This window comes from Brachypodium distachyon, chromosome 1 (assembly GCF_000005505.3).
Source record: "Brachypodium distachyon strain Bd21 chromosome 1, Brachypodium_distachyon_v3.0, whole genome shotgun sequence".
Lineage (NCBI taxonomy): Eukaryota > Viridiplantae > Streptophyta > Magnoliopsida > Poales > Poaceae > Brachypodium > Brachypodium distachyon.
The window spans coordinates 74,261,600-74,280,043 of NC_016131.3; the positions used below are offsets into that span (position 1 = coordinate 74,261,600).

General features: G+C 44.5%; 3 protein-coding genes across 5 annotated transcripts; 2 read left to right on the forward strand and 1 right to left on the reverse strand.

Moving 5' to 3' along the window:
• The first annotated feature begins 3,198 nt into the window (after positions 1 to 3,198).
• On the forward strand, positions 3,199 to 11,977 carry LOC100832078 (THO complex subunit 1). Its single transcript, XM_003558951.4, has 21 exons — positions 3,199 to 3,404; positions 3,554 to 3,637; positions 3,798 to 3,872; positions 4,147 to 4,237; positions 4,362 to 4,507; positions 4,612 to 4,683; positions 5,008 to 5,080; positions 5,206 to 5,271; positions 5,395 to 5,441; positions 5,553 to 5,624; positions 5,732 to 5,860; positions 5,944 to 6,009; positions 6,891 to 6,932; positions 7,563 to 7,679; positions 8,010 to 8,086; positions 9,432 to 9,498; positions 9,893 to 9,964; positions 10,091 to 10,141; positions 10,829 to 10,888; positions 11,230 to 11,379; positions 11,490 to 11,977. The coding sequence occupies exons 1-21, from the start codon at positions 3,273 to 3,275 to the stop codon at positions 11,691 to 11,693; spliced, it is 1,893 nt and encodes a 630-aa protein (XP_003558999.1). The 5' UTR covers positions 3,199 to 3,272; the 3' UTR covers positions 11,694 to 11,977.
• A 259-nt stretch (positions 11,978 to 12,236) lies between these two features.
• Positions 12,237 to 16,327, forward strand: LOC100828867 (kinase-interacting family protein). 2 transcript variants are annotated; one of them, XM_003562159.4, is made up of 3 exons: positions 12,237 to 12,436; positions 13,634 to 13,814; positions 15,022 to 16,327. In XM_003562159.4, the coding sequence occupies exons 2-3, from the start codon at positions 13,721 to 13,723 to the stop codon at positions 16,020 to 16,022; spliced, it is 1,095 nt and encodes a 364-aa protein (XP_003562207.1). In that variant the 5' UTR covers positions 12,237 to 12,436; positions 13,634 to 13,720; the 3' UTR covers positions 16,023 to 16,327. The 2 variants fall into 2 exon arrangements, with proteins under 2 accessions (XP_003562207.1, XP_014755738.1); XM_014900252.2 differs by having other exon boundaries at positions 12,261 to 12,436; positions 13,623 to 13,814; positions 15,022 to 16,326.
• On the reverse strand, positions 16,163 to 18,165 carry LOC100829166. Of its 2 annotated transcripts, none has more exons than XM_014900257.2 (4): positions 18,019 to 18,165; positions 17,233 to 17,427; positions 17,057 to 17,130; positions 16,163 to 16,957 (listed from the first exon to the last, which is right to left on the reverse strand). In XM_014900257.2, the coding sequence occupies exons 1-4, from the start codon at positions 18,067 to 18,069 to the stop codon at positions 16,828 to 16,830; spliced, it is 450 nt and encodes a 149-aa protein (XP_014755743.1). In that variant the 5' UTR covers positions 18,070 to 18,165; the 3' UTR covers positions 16,163 to 16,827. The 2 variants fall into 2 exon arrangements, with proteins under 2 accessions (XP_014755743.1, XP_003562208.1); XM_003562160.4 differs by having other exon boundaries at positions 17,233 to 17,430.
• Between the last annotated feature and the right edge of the window lie 279 nt (positions 18,166 to 18,444).

Genomic DNA, 18,444 nt, shown 5'->3' on the forward strand with positions numbered 1-18,444 from the left:
TTGATATATGTTTACTACTCCCGATCCATATTACTTATTGCTGACCTGATTTAGTACAAAGTAATATGTGTACTAAATCAGCCACAATAATATGGATCGGAGGAAGCATCTTTTATTAAATATGGCCAATTTGAAGCTGAAAGATGCTTGTTTAGCGATCTTAAAATACGGAACATGCTGGTTTCTGCTGTTTAGCAAAATTTTCAACTTATTGTGAATCGCAGACTTTCTCCCCTCATGGGATATTAGTCTGGTAACCTGTCCATTTTGGTGGGATCAGGGCCTGAGGTAGACCAGTCTGTACTCTGGAGTGATCATTCATTACCTGCATATTCACATCTTATGTTTGTTTCTTGCTGCAATTTGTGCCGTGATGCTGTGAGTGTGACTCTGCAACCTCCTTTATGTGAATTTGAATTAGACAATGTTAGACGCGGTGCATGTGAAACTGACAGTCTAACTCTAACACCAAGGTGCCTTGTATAAACTTACGCAACTCTTCGATGGCTCAAATATTTTCTTTTTATCCCTGACCCAACAGCCTGTTCCACCTTACTGCATTGCATTGCATTATCAAGGGATGTCTCGGATGATTGGTTTTGGTATACTGCCCTGAAACTAGAGGTTCTCAAGCACGGCTTTCTCAAACCGTCACTTGAGCTAACATTTTTTTAAAGTAAAACACCAGTGCAGCTGTTAGTACAAGAACTAGTTGTTACTGTGTTTCTGAAACTGGTTAAATGTGGCATTAGCACCCTACCTGGAGCCATGTGTTAGATTTGTCAAACCGTGCTGACCCCCTTTCCATTAATTGCTCAATGGAAATAACTGGAGCCATGTGTTAGATGACTAGATTTGGTATATTACTATATCGCCCCGCCTCAGCGATCCAATTTATTGCACTTGCTACCTTTCTACCTTCTCTTCTGGTATCCTTACAAAATTAGGAACGCAACCAACTGTATCTTGCCTTTTTCTACCTTACTTTCAGGTTGTCCTTATGCATTAATGGAGCTTGAACAAACTGTCGCTTGCATTTCTAAGAATTAGGTGAAGCAGTTATCTTTTGTTTGAGTACATATATTTGGTTTCACCTTGTGTTCTTGATGAAAATTAAATGGTTTTTTCATATATATTTTTGTCTTAAGGTGCAACCGGATCTCTGTCTCCTATGCATATGAAATAGGATTAGTCTTGCTGAGGGTATGCATGGAATTGTGGGGTATATCCTATCTGTACTTTCATATGTTGTGTGCTTGTGTGGTTGGGGATGCTTTTGTGTTCTTACATATTAAAAGGGAAACAAAGCATGCTTATTTATCAATCATGCTACATGGACCATATTGGTTTTCGTCGTTTAGCAAAATTGCAAAATGTTAAAACTTCTGGTGAATTGTAGCGAGTTGTTTGTGTAGTTGTGATCAATGAATACACTGATGGAGCTATTAATTTGGTAACCTGTCCTTTTTGGCGGTATGTGTGACGACGTCCAACTGGAGCGTCCCCTAGTGACATCTGATGTTTGTCTCATTTTTTTGCTGGAACTTGTCCGCAGATATGACCCTACAACCTCTTTTGCTGTATGCACGACTTTGAGTTCCCCAAATTGCTGGATGCATGTTCTATAACTATTTTTCTTCAGTGAGTTAAGCAACTATAAGCCAGAATGCTTGCGCTGCTCTTCTATGCCACATCTGCCTTTCTCTTGTGATGAATGTTCTAGAATTTCTATTGCATATTCTTGTATTTAGTGATATCTACATGTGGTTGAAATTGGATGTCACCTTGACTGCATTCCAAATTATCTGCACTTGCTATCTTTCTACCTAGTTTTTGACAGTCCTTACGAATTATGAACTTGAACAAACTGTAGCTTATCTACCTTGCTTTTTGGTTGTCCTTTGTGAGTTAGGAACTTGCACTTTCATACCTTACTTTTCTGCTGTCACTGTGAGTTAGGATGTTGGACAAACCATAGCCTGCAATTTCCAAGCATTAGGTGAAGCAGACAGGCAGTTGTTTACGTCGGAGCACGGATGCTTTTGTTTGGTTGTGGTAGGTTCCTGTTGTTGGTTATCAAAATCAGAAGGTGTTCCTTCTTTGTTTCTTTTTGTCTCAAGCAACAAAGCCCAGTTCTCCGTCCTTTTATGCATATGAATATTGTTGCTGGTGTCCTCTTGACATGGACGGAGCTCGTGTTTGTTAACACCAAATACTACCTCTGTTTTATAATTCTTGTCTCAAATTTGCCGAAAAGTGGATATTCCTAAAAAACGTCTAGATACATGTAATGTTTCGACAAGAATTATGGAACGTAGTAATTTGTTGTCGACCTGTGCATTGTATCGTGATGGGTTATGTTTTCAGATGGCCAAATCTGTTGTTAGTACGAAAGAGTTGCCAGTTGTTTTAAACTTGCTTTGTGTATAAGAGATGACATTTGACCCAACAGATAAACAAATTAATTACAAACAACGACAAGGCAAGCTAACAAACTCGCAAACTATAATGCTATCGAACTACGGAAACAGCTAATGAAACTAAAACGAGTTGACAATCTAATCTAATTAGACAGCAAAGATCAATCTAGCAACTGTACGTGCATGTGCTCAGCAGTGAGCAGAAAAAAACAAACAGCCCCCGGTGTTGCAATCTTATAAAAAAAAACCGCGTGGCAGATGTTCCTTAAAAAGAAAAATGTGGTTACAAAAAGAAGGATGAGTTATGCAAGCGTGGTAAAAAGATTTCATTTTTTTAATAGATGCAGATGTCACTAATCCTAAGTGGCAGCGTCACGTCGTCGCCTGACGTGTGGGCCCAAAGCCTAGGTGGTAGTCACGTCATGCGGCTGAAGTTGTGCATACATGTGAGGGACCTAAGATGAACCACTTAACAAACAATGAGGATCTAAACGTGCATTTTCAAAGATTAAAAACCTACTTGACACCTTCGCGAAAGAATAGGACCTCGGGTGCATTTTACTTTAAAAAAATATGTGGATACGTAAATTTTTATAAAAGATAAACCAATTTCTGTAGCTTAAAATGAATAAAGTCAAGAAGTGAACAGTATGCATAACAAAACCAGGAAGTTAAGAGTGTGAATTTGCTTAAGCTAAATAGAATCATGATTCACCGTTCAAAAATAAAATAAAAAAATAAAGCCATGATTGGGTGGTGAACTGGTAAATGTGAATCTGCTTCCGAAATCCGAAGCAGAGAAACTCGAATCCTCCCTTCCCAAACCCTACCGCCACCGTCCCGTCCCTCGCCATGGCGGAGCCCTCGCCGCCGCCGGCGTCCAACCCCGGCCTCCGTATCCTCCTCGCCAAGGACCGCCCGCCCACCTCCTCTCCGTCCACGCTCGCGGCCGTCTCCAGCCACGCCGACCGCGACCGCATCATTGTGAGCTCTCTCCCCTCCCCACCTTCTCCCTCTCTCGTACACCTGGTCGCTGCGGTGCGCCATGGGTCGGCGTGGCTGCACATGCTGTGAATTTGAGTGATTCCGTTTCTATACGCCGCCATAAGCTTGAATTGTCTGCTTGGTCGCAGGGAGTGTTCCGGAACGCGCTGTCCAGGACTGAATCCCCGGAGGTGTTCGCCCTACAAGCAGTTCAGGAAGCAATTAAGCCTCAGGTATAGATTAGACTTGCTTATGGCCCTTCTGGTAGATGATGAGGTGGTAGCAGACTGGCAATTAGTTTTGCTTTACTGTATTTGGTAATCCTCATTGAGGTGTGGTGTGTTATATATGCAAAGTAGCATTGTAAGCCGGGTTACTCATCTGATTTGGCAGAAACAAACCGTGCTGGTTCTAGAGGAGAACCAGTCCTTGGAGAATGCTCTTCGGAGATTACTGCAGGAACTTGTGGTAAGCTTCTTTATTACATTATGTTGCCACAGTAATGTTTCTCGCATAATGATGTTCGCATTTACATTTTTCTGGGTTACTGCATGATAACTGATTGTTAATGGAATGAAACAGTCCCATCCAGTCTATACAGTCCACCAAATGTTTCTATTTTCTGGTTGATAACTGACTGCAAATTGTCCTAATAGGATGTGAGAGGGAATTGATGCACTTCTCGTTTGCTGATCATGCAATCCTAGAAAACAACATTAGTTGCTGATTTTGTATACTCTAGTCTTCTGCAGTTCAGTCGGGCAAAGGAATTATGCAATATGGAAACTCATTGGACAGCGGAGAAAGTAATTGCCTGATAACACACCTTCTTGGTCAGTCACAATTCTACACCAGTCCTGTTCAAATCATTTTATTACCAACATCGGTTTCTGAGCACGTTTATTGATCATGTATTTTTACTTTTATTCTGATAAATCAAAGTTTTTGTCCTGCTAGATATCATGCTCTACCTCTGTGAAAGAGGGCATGTTGAGGGTGGTATGGTATTCCAGCTGTTAGAAGATCTGACGGACATGTCTACTATCAAGGACTGCAAAGATGTCTTTGGGTATATCGAGAGCAAGCAGGATGTCTTAGGGAAGGTAATTGTGAATTGTACTCATTTTTTAATGGTTTCTAGTGCTGGTATGACACATGATTTCTGTTCATAGTTTTGCTAATGGATCATCTTTTGGGTTATTTCTAGCAAGAGCTATTTGGGCGTGGCAAGTTGGTTATGCTGAGGACCTGCAACCAACTTCTACGAAGACTTTCAAAGGTTTGATCTGGATATTTTGTTTATTCCTAATCTTCAAGCTAATTTGTTGTGGTTTTCATACTACAGATTAAATTAAGATTGCTTTATTTCCCTGCCGAATGGTTTTTGTCTACTACCAAACTGAAAACTGTGTACAGCAAAAGCTCTGCTAATGACACCTTTATTGTGAATAAATTAGCTATTGGCCTTACCAGTGAAATAGTTTTGAACCTTTAACTTCAGTGAGCTTCTCTAGGACTCTCTTTTCATTTCTTTCAGTTTTGCCTGGTACATAGTTTGTTTTCTCTACTAGCATTGAATATTTTCTATGTTATGAAATTTCAGTCGAACGATGTGGTGTTCTGCGGACGCATTATCATGTTTCTGGCACATTTCTTCCCGTTATCGGAGCGTTCAGGTTTGCATACTGCATCTTCCTCCATTCTAGCTACTTTGGTCCCTTGTTGGTAAGGAGTTATAACTGTCTTGCAAGTCTTCTGGGTACACCGCTCATTTCCCCTTTTTCCTTTTCTATTTTGCCAGCTCTCAACATTAAGGGAGTTTTTAACACATCAAACGAAACTAAGTATGAAAAAGATGCCACCGGTGGTGAGTACGACTATTCTGATAAAAGTAATGCTGTTTTATTATTTTTAATTGCTAATGGTACTTTGCAATTTTATCAAGTGTCTTGTAAATGATATCGTTCCCCAATGCAACTTTCTGTCTCAGGAATTTCTGTTGATTTCAACTTCTACCAGACCCTGTGGAGTCTACAGGTTGATACATTGCTTACTTTTGACCTCTGGGATTCAGAATCATCACCTGCCACACTTTGTTAATTTCTTAACATGTTTTTGATGCTCAACCTTGGCTTATTTTTAATCTAGGAGCATTTCAGGAACCCAGCTTTGACAACTACAAACCCAACAAAATGGCAAAAGTTTGCTTCTAATTTAACGGTACACTCTTGTTACATTTTTCCAGTGACATGAAGCTTTGTCTTTTTTCCAGTTCAACGTATTAGTTCTGAACTTATGATTGATGTCAACTAGCAACTGAATTTCAGGTCGTGTTAAACACATTTGAAGCTCAGCCTCTCTGCGATGATGATGGAAAACATAACAATCTTGAGCAGGAGGAAGATGCTGCTTTCAATATTAAGTACCTTACTAGCAGTAAATTGATGGGTTTGGAGGTAAATTTTGTCGAGCATCTGAACTTGCTTTTAGGTAACAGTTCAATGTTGCTGTATACCCATGTAACACTCTTTATTTGCAGTTGAAGGATGCAAGTTTTCGACGCCACATTCTTGTTCAATGCCTTATATTTTTTGACTACCTCAAGGTATGCAAATTGGAATTTACAATCTAGTTGGCAATGCAACATCAGTTTGTGCCTACTGGGCATTCTTCTTTGATTTTGTGAAGCATTAAGGGGTTTTGTATCTATCCTTTGCTTGATAAGCACATGTTTCTGTACTCCGGATAACTGCAAAGGCAAGAAAAATAGGACTTCTCACTGTACATTTTTCTTTAATTCCTGATCAACCCATCCTAGTTTTGATTTTATGTATGCATATACCTGGTCTTGTCATCCCAAGTGTAATTTTTCGGGCAGATTATGCTATGTGACCGCATGTGGGTACATGTGCCATTATCCCATTAACATTAAGTTGTTTCAATCTTTGTTTTCTCCCTGACATTTCCGTAGAAGTCTCATCTGCCTGTGTTCCACTCTGGCCAGCTTCTCTCTATTTTGAGTGACAGTATCTCTTCTGGAGGCAATGGAATCGTTATCTTTTTCCCACATGTAGTTCAGAATAACCATAACATGCTCCCTCCGATCCATAATAAGTGTCTCAGATTTTGTACTAACTTAGTACAAAGTTGTATTAAATCCGAGACACTTATTATGGATCGGAGGAAGTAGTTGATAGACAAACATTATTGTCACTTATGGTTGCTGCTGTTGCCTGTGGCTGTAGAATGCCGTCATGGATTTTGAGCAATCATTGAAAGGGACATTATAATTAATGAAGAGTTATGTCATGGTTAATTTTTTTTTGTTTGGTAGTACTGGAAGATAGTTGCAGAATCTTGCAATCATCACAGACACCAAATATATCCCCCCCAATTTCAGCTCCATTTCCTGTCATTTTTTACTAGCCTCCTACTAAATACTACCTGTGAGGTGAGGACTGCTGACAAAATTATTCTGTTCGTCAGGCGCCTGGAAAGAGTGACAAAGAGGGTCCATCTGAGAGCATGGTAAGCAATAAGTAACTTGGCTATTTATTTCCCACATTCAGTTATTTCTTATTAGTTATGTCTGGAACATTATATGTCAACATTTTAGCATATTCATATCTCGCTACATTACTGTTGCAATATCGTGTTATTTGCAACAGCTTGTGACAACAATGGCATTTATTCTCATGAAATCCTTCTTTTTGGTTGTCTTGTACCTGGTATTTCCGTGAACACGGACTGCAGATAATGCTCCTATAGGCTATAAGTATACCTATGGTGGTAGAACCAATTGTTTTGACCTATTGATATATAAGTATTTTTCACAATGTGCAGTTTGGCCTCCAAACATAGATAAATGCTTATTGCATGAAGCCATGAAGTGTTTGAATGTTTATTTGTTTGAAGTAAGGTGTTCCATACTGTCAGTGGTGCTTATAGCATGAAGTCACTGATTATACTACATGTCACCATTAGAACTGGGTCAACTGCGACTGCCTGTAAACTGGGCTATAGTGGTAGTATAGTAAATCAGGAATTGCGGTTGGCTTAGTTATCCTTCCGTTTCTTCAGGAGACTCTTTGAACCATGACTCAGTACTGATGCTAATTATGTGATTAAGATCATCTCATCTCTTGCCCCCTTAATCAGAAAGAGGAAATCAAATCCTGTGAAGAGCGTGTTAAGAACCTTCTGGAGATGATTCCACCAAAAGGGAAGGAATTTCTTCAAAGCATCGAGCATATTCTTGAGCGGGAGAAAAACTGGGTATGCATTTTTCTGCAGTATACAAGTTATATAGGGTGTGTTTGGTTTGTGCCACATCTAGCCCTACCAAATGTGGGCAAGAATTGGCTTGCCAATTTTTTGGCCAATAATTTGCCAACCCTCATTCTGCCAACTATTTGGGAAGAATATGTGAGTGAGAAGTAGTACTCTACATTGGCAACCAAATTTTTGCAACAAACCAAATAAGAGCCAAAAAATTATTGTTGCCAATTATTTGGCATGGCTAGTGTTGGCTCCCAACCAAACACTCGTACTTCAATATAGGAATCGCCAGTAATGTTTTTCATCCATCTGGCTGCATTTGAAAAGGTTTGGTGGAAGAGAGATGGATGTCCAGCATTTGAGAAACAACCTTTCGAAAAGAAGCCAGGTGGAGTCAGAAAACGGTATGCTGCTTGCTTTCATCAGGCATTGAAATCACTTGATTGTTGTTATAATTGTTTTTGCTGTGAGTTTGAATAGTTGAGCAGAACGTGTAAGTGTATAACTGTTTGAAAGCTGAAATTATTTTAATGTTAACCAACAAGCTGCAACCATTGCCATATCATTAGTGGTTGGTTTTGTACTAGGTTAGACACTTTGTTCATAATGATTATATAGCAGTTGTTAATTAATTCAGAGCCTGGTGTAACTGGGTGCATGTAGCGCAAACCCCTTCCTGTGAATTATCTTGAAGCAAATATATGTAGTTTTATGTCTAGCTTGTTTCAATCTAATCTGCTATCATTATTTTCACAATGGCAAATAAGTTCTTTTTTTTTGGAGTTTCGGAATCTATTTCACTTATTTGGAACTTTGTACAATCCGTTTCTTGATTAGCAAGGAGCGTGGAATTGACCAGTTTCTGATCAGCACCATTATCAATTGTCAGAACTTTCTCATCTTGATTAATGTAGTGAGATGGGTTGTGTTGGGTATTATATTGTACAAAATGCCGTTGAATATGACATTTCTCTAGAGTGGAGGATTTAGTAATGGGTTGACACCAATTATCTCGGTGTAATTCCGTGTTCTAGATTTTTCTAGGAAAAGGGTAACACTAGACAAATTTAAATAGAAAATGTTGCTTAAATTCTCTGACCTAACACACTATTGGACGCAATCTTATTTCTATCTATTCTTTAAATAACTATATTAAAAACTAAGAATTTTTTTTTTGATGATTCCTCTTCTACTAACAAGAGTAGACATGCTAAATTTATGGTTGTTCCTGAAGGGAAAACCGTTCGAGCTGTTCCTGAATAGCTTCCTTCAAAAGGATTTCCGCTTGCTCAGTGAATGTCTTGCTAGAAGATATAATTTCTTTGAATTGAGGTTTAGTATCTTTTAGGTTTTTACGTAACTCACCTAGAAATTTATTTACCTGTTCAATTTCTAACGAATCAAGATATCCTCTCGTTCCGGTATAAATAGTAGCTATCTGCTCTTCCACTGGGAGAGGGTTTGCCTGGGATTGTTTAAGCAATTCCCTTTCCCATTTGCCACATCACTTTTCGTTGTACTACTACTACTATTGTTTACAAGCCCTCAAATGTTGCAACATCAGTTTTCAGAGTACTATTGTTTACAATCCCACATCAGTTTTTGCAATTAAAGAATAATTTAGAGTGATGTTAAATACTAGTCAGGTTGGTGATAGAATTTTATGCTGTTTTCACTCTTGTAATTTGAGAGCTCATTATGTTGTGCTCTACTGCTTTCTAATTCTTTTTCTTATTTCTCTTGTTGTAGTAAGCCAAGGTGGAGATTGGGGAACAAAGAACTTGCCCAACTGTGGAAATGGGCAGAACTAAACCCTGTATGTTCTAGCTATAACTTCTTGTTATTATCCTGTTTGCTGGTTAGTTATGTAATTTTATCAGCACTATTTGGTTTTAGACTCTTTAGAGTACTGTTAGAGCATTGGAAAAGTTCTGATGTGTAATCCCGCAATGATTGTGGACTGTCTCTTTGTAAGTTTGCCTCTATGTAAAAATGTTAGAAGAGTCCGAGTGCTAGTGCCGAGGACACCTGAGTAGGACATGGGCCTCATACAATTTTCATCCAAGTCACCGCCCCATTAGTTGAATGACCCGCGCAGTATTAATATTGCTTTTCACCTAATTCCCTCTACGTGCCCTTTGTCAGTCTTTTGCCATAGACACAATGATCAAAATTTTGGAACTCACATCTCATTTAAATTGTAACTGCAGAATGCTTTGACTGATCCTGACCGAGTTCGCACTCCATCAGTTACAGAATATTGGAAACCACTTGCAGATGATGTAAGCACTTTAGTTTTTCTTTCGTGTTTATTTTGCACCTTCATTTCATCCATCCTTTAGTTTGAAGTACAATAACTTATTATATAGTCCTCTAAATAGTCCTCTAACTTAAGTAAAAACTTGCAGATGGACGCATCAGCTGGAATTGAGGAGGAGTATCACCACAAAAATAACCGTGTAAGTTCCAATCCCAGCGCTATCATTTCCTGGATTGGTTGTTGTACTAAAAGTTGTTTGAATGAGGACTCTACTGGATCCCAATTAGTTAAAATGTACTGCATAGGACATCCAAATGTAAAGTTTGAGTTGATGCAAAAGACTTACCAAATTGAACCAAGCTCTCCATCGAGCTGAAGCATATCATTTTTCCAAACAAGGTCTGCTAAAACGAATTGATAAAATTCCTGGTGTTGTTATCATTACTTCTATAGATGCCGTATAAATTCTCCCTTTATATTTTCTAATTATGTGGGGATTAAACTGGTTTGATGCGTTGCTTGTGCCTGCATGTTTCATTTTTGAAAGAAAATGTTGAAGCAGGCATCTGCATCTTGAATCACTAAAACTCAGGTCTTCTCAGCCCGCTATCTACCTGACACAATGCTGTTATGAACTGTTCGAGGAAAAAAAAGTTATTGACATCATTCTGGGTTCATAATGGGTCTGATCACATTAGAATGAAACAAAGGCCCTGAGCTAGTGAGCTGTTCTCAGTGGCTCAGTGCTCACGAAAGCAGGCCCCTCATTCATTGGCACTGATTTATTAGAGTATATTTTTGTTTTGCATATGGCCTTGCATGGAAAACAGTTGTGTTTTTCTATTGAATATGTTTCGTGATCTCAAGAGCAGCATTTGTTTGACAGGTTTATTGCTGGAAAGGTTTACGATTTTCAGCCCGACAAGATTTGGACGGATTTTCTCGAGTATGTATTATGCTATTGCTCTACTAAAGTCTCACAGCATTTTTTTTCATTATTATAATCTATCCTCATGCTCCTATGTTCATTGCATATAGGATGAATGGAAAAATATTTCATATTTGTACACTCCTTACTGCTACATTTGTCACTCATCCTATGTGTTCCTTGTACAGCTCACAAATGGATTTGTTAGTTCACATGCTTTCTTATAAAAATTAGATTATATTGTTAAATATGAAATTGCCATTTTAAAACTCCTGGGAGCATTTGAGCCTTGGGGCACAAAATCCATGTCTAGGTTGCCATGTTTTGTTATCAGCTAATTGTCTACTGCCACTTTTCAGTTTTGTGAATACGGGATCGAAGGGGTTGTACCTACAGAACTGTTACCACCGGAAGTTCGTGCCAAATATAATTCAAAGCCTGGTGAAAAGGCTAAACGACCTAAAAGGGAAGATACCAAAGGCGCTTCAGCTCAACCCAAAGAGCAACAGGTACTTGGGCCCTTTTTGGGAGCATATCTGGACTAGCTATTCTGTCCAGTGTTCATGGCGGTCATAACCCCTAACACACATCTTATGCCTTCGTGGAATAATGCCTGAAGGTTGCGGCCACACCTGAGACGGACGGTGGCGGCAGCGGGGCTGACCAGGAAGAAGGTGCTGTGCCAATGGATTCCGATAACGTCGCGATAGAGGATGGCCAGAAGCAGAGCCCAGGCGAAGTCTCCGGGCCTGAATCCGGGCAGTGCGAACCTGAAGACGATGTTGACGATAATGTGAAAAGCGAGCCTAAAGATTCTCGATAATGGGAGCCAAGAGAAGCCATAGAATTTCCACCGAGAAAATGCTGTATCATGTTTCCATGATTTTTGATTGAATTTTGCTATAGAGCCCCAAGTCGAGGCACCTAGTTGGAACATCAACTTATGTTTGTTATGTAGGATCAAGCTAATGTTTTCTCGAGCATTAGTTGTTACCATGTTTTGAAATGACATGTATAACATGTAAATATACCAACTAGCAAAGCTCGATCCAATCCTAGGCCAGCCAGCTCTACATTTCGAAATTTGAATCCTGGTTTCAAGCGCAATTTCTAGCACCCCGCCATTCTGTTCAAATGTTGCTCCCATTTGCAACAACCAGTTTGGATTTCTCTCATTGTAGTAACATCCAGATTCCAGAATAAATGGCTCCCTTAATAATGCTGTCCTGGTTTTGGTAGGTTCGTTGGGTTTTTCTACTCCCTAGTCAACCACCGAAAGGTCCCATCTGGACCGTCCGTCCGATCACTGGGACGGCTCAGATGAACCCCCCTGCAGGCTGGCTGCTGCTCAGTCGCTGCTGTGTCCGTGCCCTCCTTGCTGCTGCTATATATGCAAAGCTCGGGTCTCGTTCGCTCTGTCCACTGTCCAGCAGTAGTACTAGTTGGAACACGGGAGGCTTCGTCACTCCAGAGTCGACAGCTGCTGCTCAAAGCTTCTCGAGAAAGAATGGCGAGCTCTCTCTCACCTCCTCCATAGCCAGCTCCAGCATCCATCCCTACCAATCTGTAAGCCTCTCTCTGTGTCTCTCTCTGGGGTTGGTTAGTTCTTGATGCCTGCAATTTCTGTTCGTTTCTGAAGCTAACTGAATCTTGAACTTGGCGTGGTAGGAATTGCCCTCTTTTTTGGTTAATTGTGAGACAACTGTTAGCGGCCATATATGTACTTTTTTCAAACCATCTACGAGCCTCATGAACAATACCCCTGCCTGCCATCTTAATTTCCTGTCCTTCTCCACAGTTTATCACCATTCGTCGCTAGTAGTTTGCTATATTTCTCTTTTGAGAGAGGCACAGCCTCATGTACTAGCAAGTCAGTAAGTAGAAGAGATCCAAAATTTTAAACCCCTCGGCTTGGGGAAAAGGAGGAGATTGCACTAGAAGCCAGTGAGCAACTCCACTGCCCAGCACTCGAGCAGCACAAGCCCTCTTTTACGTGCAAAAGAGAAGTACACACAGTCTTGTTTCTTCTTTCCCCACGGGCCCCAACCGTTCCATCACATTCACTCACTTTGCGTCGCCACAACCACAACGCACGGTGTACTGCGAGAACTTGTCAAGTGAACCAGAAATTCGAAATACTACTAGGTTAAGCCAATAATACTGGTAGTAATACTAGCCGTAGAAGGACCGAGCTCAACTGATGCTGCTAGGAGGACGCCACTAGAGTGAGGCAGGCGGGTTAACCATTTGAACTGAAAGGCTATTACGGGCAGCAGCAGCATTTTGCTTTAGAGCCTTTATTTTTGACAGTAGCAGGAGTAGCTGTAGCGGCACCTCCCATTTTCACCCTGCCCATTCCGTTCTCCGTAGAGAGAGAGACGTCCCATCCCGCCCAATCCGCGCCTCGTGATGCGTGCGGGGCAAGAGGTGAAAATCCTGCCCCGTCATCCCTCGCCTACCTCGGCCACAGTTGTCCGCCGCTTAGTTCAACGGGCGGCGACAGCAAACCCCCACAGAGTCTGAGGGAAGCCTGCCAGACGAGCTAGGCCGCTGACACTGTGTATGCGCTTTGCTTGTTTGTCTTTGCCTATAGCTTGCCAGTATAGGAGTACAGCCGTGCTCGTCGTTGTATTGAGCACGCCACGCAATGCGTCGTCTGCTCTCCGCCGTATCACTTGATTTTTCATTTTTATTGTTTTCTTCTTCCTACTCTGACGTGACGGGGCTTTTGGCTTTGCCTAACTCGTGTCAGGTGCTCTCCAGCCCAGCCAGCAGAAGCCATCACACAGACAGCCCGGGGAGCAGAAGCACGGAACGAAGGCGGGCCGGGGTCACGAGACGAGCCAAAGCATGGAGACGCTTCAGAAGCAGCAGCAGCAGCAGCAGCAGGATGCCGCTGGGGCTGCGAGCCGGTGCCCGCCTTGGCTCCAAGCGGCCATCAAAGGTACTGCTGTAGCAATCGACTCCACTTTAGAGATCGAAATTTATGTTTCACGGCTTGTAAAATGTGCTGCGTCGTCCGTAAATTCCGTACCCCGTGGGAGGGGACTGCATTTGCATTGCACGCGGTAGATCGCGGGGTTCAATTCGTGTCATGCGTCTTTTCTGCTCTGTATCTTTGCTTTGGTCGTATGGTACGGGTGGAGATCAATCACGGGCGTGCTCTGATACGCATTTATGAGCTCCCAAGATTCTCACCTAGCTACTCCAGCTCGCTGTTACACTGTAGCGATGGCAGTCTGGGCTCTGGCTTACTAGCTCTAGACACGGGACTGTAGCGCCCCGTTTTTACTGCTCCGAGTTGCTTCCTGCCGTGCCCGTGCGACGTAACGTACTTTGTCGAAAAAGAAATGACTCCTCAAAGTACGCCCCTGCAGCAGGTAGAGATACAGAGAGGGGACTCCGGCGCACGTCATCCGTTCCTTTTATCTTTGTTCTGTAGCTCCTCGTCTTGGAATCTCTACTCGGATAGGAGTTGTCTTTCCTCTCCTCTGCCTTTGAATTGGATTCTTCCTCAATTTTACTGCGACCCCCCCACCCCAAGTTTCGAAATTTGAACTCGACGCGCAACGTTCCATTCACCAAAATATCATTGTGGTTGCTACGACGTGACAAAGTTAATCCGCAATCATATGCCATGTCAAACCCATCATGAGTTTCTGAATTTCCTGATTCTCACCGCCGGCAGCAGTGAAAAATCCAAATTCACAGCGAGCAGTCTTATCCTATCAGTAGCTTTCCTTTCCTTTCCTTGACCAATACTTTGATCACAAATTACTCTATTAATTATGGTTATGACTTTGATCGTTATATTTCTACCGAAGGATATTTGATTATGGTTATGACTTTAATCGGTAATATGTCCTGTTGGACGGAGGGAGTACTGCACTGAACACGCTTTCACCTCACACGCACGGTCCGCGTGAAACTTTGAATCACCGAATCCTCTCTTCACTTTGTTATTTTTACAGATTTTTTAGTCTGTTTCGCTATTCGTTAGGATTAGGATTAGCAAAGCCTGATCACTCAAAATGTGGATTATTAGTAATTTCGTTACTGACATAGCTACAACTTTTTACTCGCTGCTGTTTAATTTCTCCCTCCATCTCCTGACGAGCAAGAGTTGTTGTTCCATGGTTGCGCTGCTGCAGACATCGAGCAGCGTGTGCGCGCTCTGGCGGTGAGCAGCGGCGCCCCGGACGACGCGTCGGCTGCGGCGGCGGAGCACTCGTTCGCGGAGCGCGCCGAGAACTACTACCACCGCCGGCCCCAGCTTCTCGCGCTCCTCACCGACCTCCACCGCCGCTACCTCTACCTCGCCGACCGCTACTCCCAGTCCCTCCTCGCCGCCAACAAGTCCCACGCCGCCGCCTCCTTCTCCGCCTCCGACTGCGACTGCTCCTCCGACGTCGACGACCGCTTCTTCTCCGACTCCGACGCCGGCAGCTCGCTCTCCTTCCAGCCCCCACCCCACCACAGCGACGCCGACGAGTCAGGAGATGTCGTCGTGGCGGAGCTGGTCATGGCGTGGGTGTCCGGGGACATCCTGGCGGATGCGGCTTTACGGCGGGAGGCGGAGTCCGCGCGGAGGATCGAGCTCCAGGGGAGCTTGGTGGAGGTGCTGGAGTCGGAGCGGCTGGTGCTGCTGGGCGAGAACGCGCGACTGGGGTCCCGCGCCGCCGCCGCCGAGGCCGAGGCCGCCGCCGGGCTCGCCTTCGCGCGCCGGGAGATGGCCCGGCTGCTGGCCGCCGTCAACCATAACCGGCGGCAGCGCGCGTGCTGCGGCGGCGTGGAGGGGTTAAGGGCGCAGGTGCGCGCGCTGGAGCAGCGCAACAGGGAGTGCTTCGAGGCCATGGCGTGCTGGGAGGCGGAGAGGAAGGCTGCCGTCGGGGAGATCGAGAGGTTGAGGATGGAGAACCGGCGGCTGGTTGCTGCTGAGGCGGAGATGAAGGCGGCGGCGGGGAGATCAAGGAAGCGCGGGGGAAAAGGAGGGTGGTGGTGGCTGGAGAGGGTGAGGATGGCGGCGGAGTGGACGCCGTGCGCACCGGCGTCGGTGACGGTGAGGAGGGTGGGCGAGCAGATCAAGGGCGGCGGCGGGAAGGACGCCAGCGCCGGGGGCGTCAAGTACAGCGGCGGCTGCTTCTGCCTGTAGCCGCAGCAGTACGATTTGCTCTTTTTGGTCTGGCCCCTTGGCTTAGCGCGATATTAGTTGAAGGGCGAGTAGACTCAGTGTTGGATCTACGAAGAGATGATGGTTTAGGTTGAGGTTATTATGGGAGGAATGAGGGTGTAAAACGATAAGTAGCTTCTCTCTCGACTGGTTACTCTACTCTCGCAGTCACAGTAACAGACCTGTGCTGTTTATGGAGATGGGTATGCAGTATATATATATATTTAGTGTCAGTAATGTCTTATGTACGCCAAGTCGTTTAGCTTAAGGATTTCTTCAGAAGCTACTGATAATCGTTTCATTGGCCGTGTTACCTAACAAATGCTGCTAAAGCAGCCAGTTTCACTGAATACATGCTCCCATTAGACAGGTTATAGAAAACAACATCGGACTAATGACAAATATCAGACCACTGGCTTCTCGGCCTACGTCGCCCCAAGCTAGAACCCGGCATCCACAAACAGCGCATCGCAGAGAAACAACATCGGACTAATTCTTCAGACGTTTGTTTGGGCGGTCTAATGTGCAGAATCAGAAATTCCAGGCATTGGCGATCAGATTCGGTAGTGCGGCAAACATGGATTTGTCAAGTCGCGGTGCCGATAAGTTCAGAATGACATACTGCTGCTGCTACATCTGAACCAGAAACAGGGAGTTGCTGCTGCTACATGGAGACGGGTGGGTCGTCGGATGTCTTTGGCCTGAAAGATGTCGAGGAACAGAGCAGCTGATCGAAGCCGGTGAGATGAGAGACAGAGAGGGAAGGGAAGTAGCTCGGCAGCTAGTGCTAGTCGCGGACGTGGAAGAGCTGGAGCTGGGCGTTGTGGATGACGGCGCGGGTCTGCTCGTTGGCGGCGTCGCGGGCGCGCAGCTCCCGGATCTCCTCCTCCCACCTCTCCACCCTCTCCCTGTGGATCCTGCAATCGATTCAGACAGATTATGAATTTATGAGCAACCGATCGATGAACATGCTGTTAAGAGGGAGGGAGAGGGTTGCTTTTTTTGTTGATTCTTACGTGCAGAGGCGGTCCTCGAAGTCGGCAGCGAGGTCCTTGAACATGGCGCGCCCGGACTCCAGCATCTCCGACACCTGCCATTGCCACATTGCCATCTCTTCATGTCACCTCTAGTGCTTCTCCGGTCAGAGGATGATTAAGGTGGAATCAGTGCAGGTACGAGAGGGTCGACGGACCTTGCGGGTGAAGCTGTCGATGGCGAGGAGGATGCGCTGGATGTGCTCCTCCGTCTCCGCCGACCCCACCGCCTCCGGTTCGGCCACGATGCTCGTACCCTCGCCGTCAGTCTCTGTTGCTGCTGCGATCATGGATGACGGCGCCGCCGCTACCACTCCGGCGCTCACCTGGCTCGCCGCGTCCTCCTCGTTCCTCTGCTGCACAAACGCGAACCCGACACAGTGAGTTCAATACTTCAGAGTTCACGGTAAAACTCGAATTCGAACCCGGAAATCACGAGCGGTTTCTGATCCCGGGAACAGAAAATTTGGGGGCGGAATTCGCAAATGTCAGGTCTCCATCACTCGCCCCAAATCGAGGCACCGGTTTCATCAGCTCGACGGCAGCCCCAAATTTTAGACACGAACTGGGAACCCCAAGTCGACTCAAACGCTCTCCCGTCACGATCCCCCGAACCCAAATCCCAAAACCATCACCCACCAGGCAACCAAGGAACAGCTTATGACCAGGACTGAATCGCGCGATACAACGCAAAAGCATATGGCAAATCAACGAACAGTTTACGATCAGAACTGAACCACGCGATAGAACGCAAAAGCATATAGCAAACCAAGGAACCACAGATCGCGATCTCAAACCCCGCAAACTCTAAAACTGTTCGCGGCGACACACACACACACAAACACAGCGATGATCGGCTCCAAATTAATTCGCAGACGCGCTCGGGAACACGAATCGGACGACGAGGGAGGGGAAGGCGGTAGGTAGTAGTGTAGAGCTCTCACCGTGCCGGCGGCGGCGCGCATCCGCTTGGTGCTCTCCCTCCTCTCCTCCATCGCCCGCTCGCTCGCTCGCGCCGGATTAGTAGAGGAGAAGGGAGATGGTGAGATTACTCGTACTTTGGAAGGAAGGAAGGGAAGCGGCGGGTCTCGTCTCGTCGCTCGGATGGGGAAGTGGGCCGGTGGTCTGTGTATATATAGGAGCCGGAGCAAGACCGACGGGCTGTTGGGCTGGGCACCTGGGCCTACTGGGCTTATATAAACGAGCCTTCTCTGTCCTGGAGTACAGATTTCAAATGGTCTGCTTGTTTAAGGATGTAGTCCTGCATCTCAGGTAGCTAAAGGGGAGATTCTAAAATAAAAAAAGAAAAAAAAGGTGGCTAAAGGCGAAACTGATCGGAGTAAAAAAAAAGGGCAGCCCGGTGCATGTAG

What these genes read in the sequence shown, in the direction of transcription:
- LOC100832078 (XM_003558951.4), top strand. Translation starts at nt 3,273, where the DNA reads ATGGCGGAGCCCTCGCCGCCGCCGGCGTCCAACCCCGGCCTCCGTATC. An exon ending in GATTACTGCAGGAACTTGTG is followed by an intron (nt 3,873 to 4,146) that starts GTAAGCTTCTTT and finishes TGTATACTCTAG; the next exon opens with TCTTCTGCAGTTCAGTCGGG. An exon ending in AGACCCTGTGGAGTCTACAG is followed by an intron (nt 5,442 to 5,552) that starts GTTGATACATTG and finishes TTTTTAATCTAG; the next exon opens with GAGCATTTCAGGAACCCAGC.
- LOC100828867 (XM_003562159.4), top strand. Translation starts at nt 13,721, where the DNA reads ATGGAGACGCTTCAGAAGCAGCAGCAGCAGCAGCAGCAGGATGCCGCT. An exon ending in GCTCCAAGCGGCCATCAAAG is followed by an intron (nt 13,815 to 15,021) that starts GTACTGCTGTAG and finishes GCGCTGCTGCAG; the next exon opens with ACATCGAGCAGCGTGTGCGC.
- LOC100829166 (XM_003562160.4), bottom strand. Translation starts at nt 18,069, where the DNA reads ATGGAGGAGAGGAGGGAGAGCACCAAGCGGATGCGCGCCGCCGCCGGC. An exon ending in TCGACAGCTTCACCCGCAAG is followed by an intron (nt 17,131 to 17,232) that starts GTCCGTCGACCC and finishes TGGCAATGGCAG; the next exon opens with GTGTCGGAGATGCTGGAGTC. An exon ending in TTCGAGGACCGCCTCTGCAC is followed by an intron (nt 16,958 to 17,056) that starts GTAAGAATCAAC and finishes AATCGATTGCAG; the next exon opens with GATCCACAGGGAGAGGGTGG.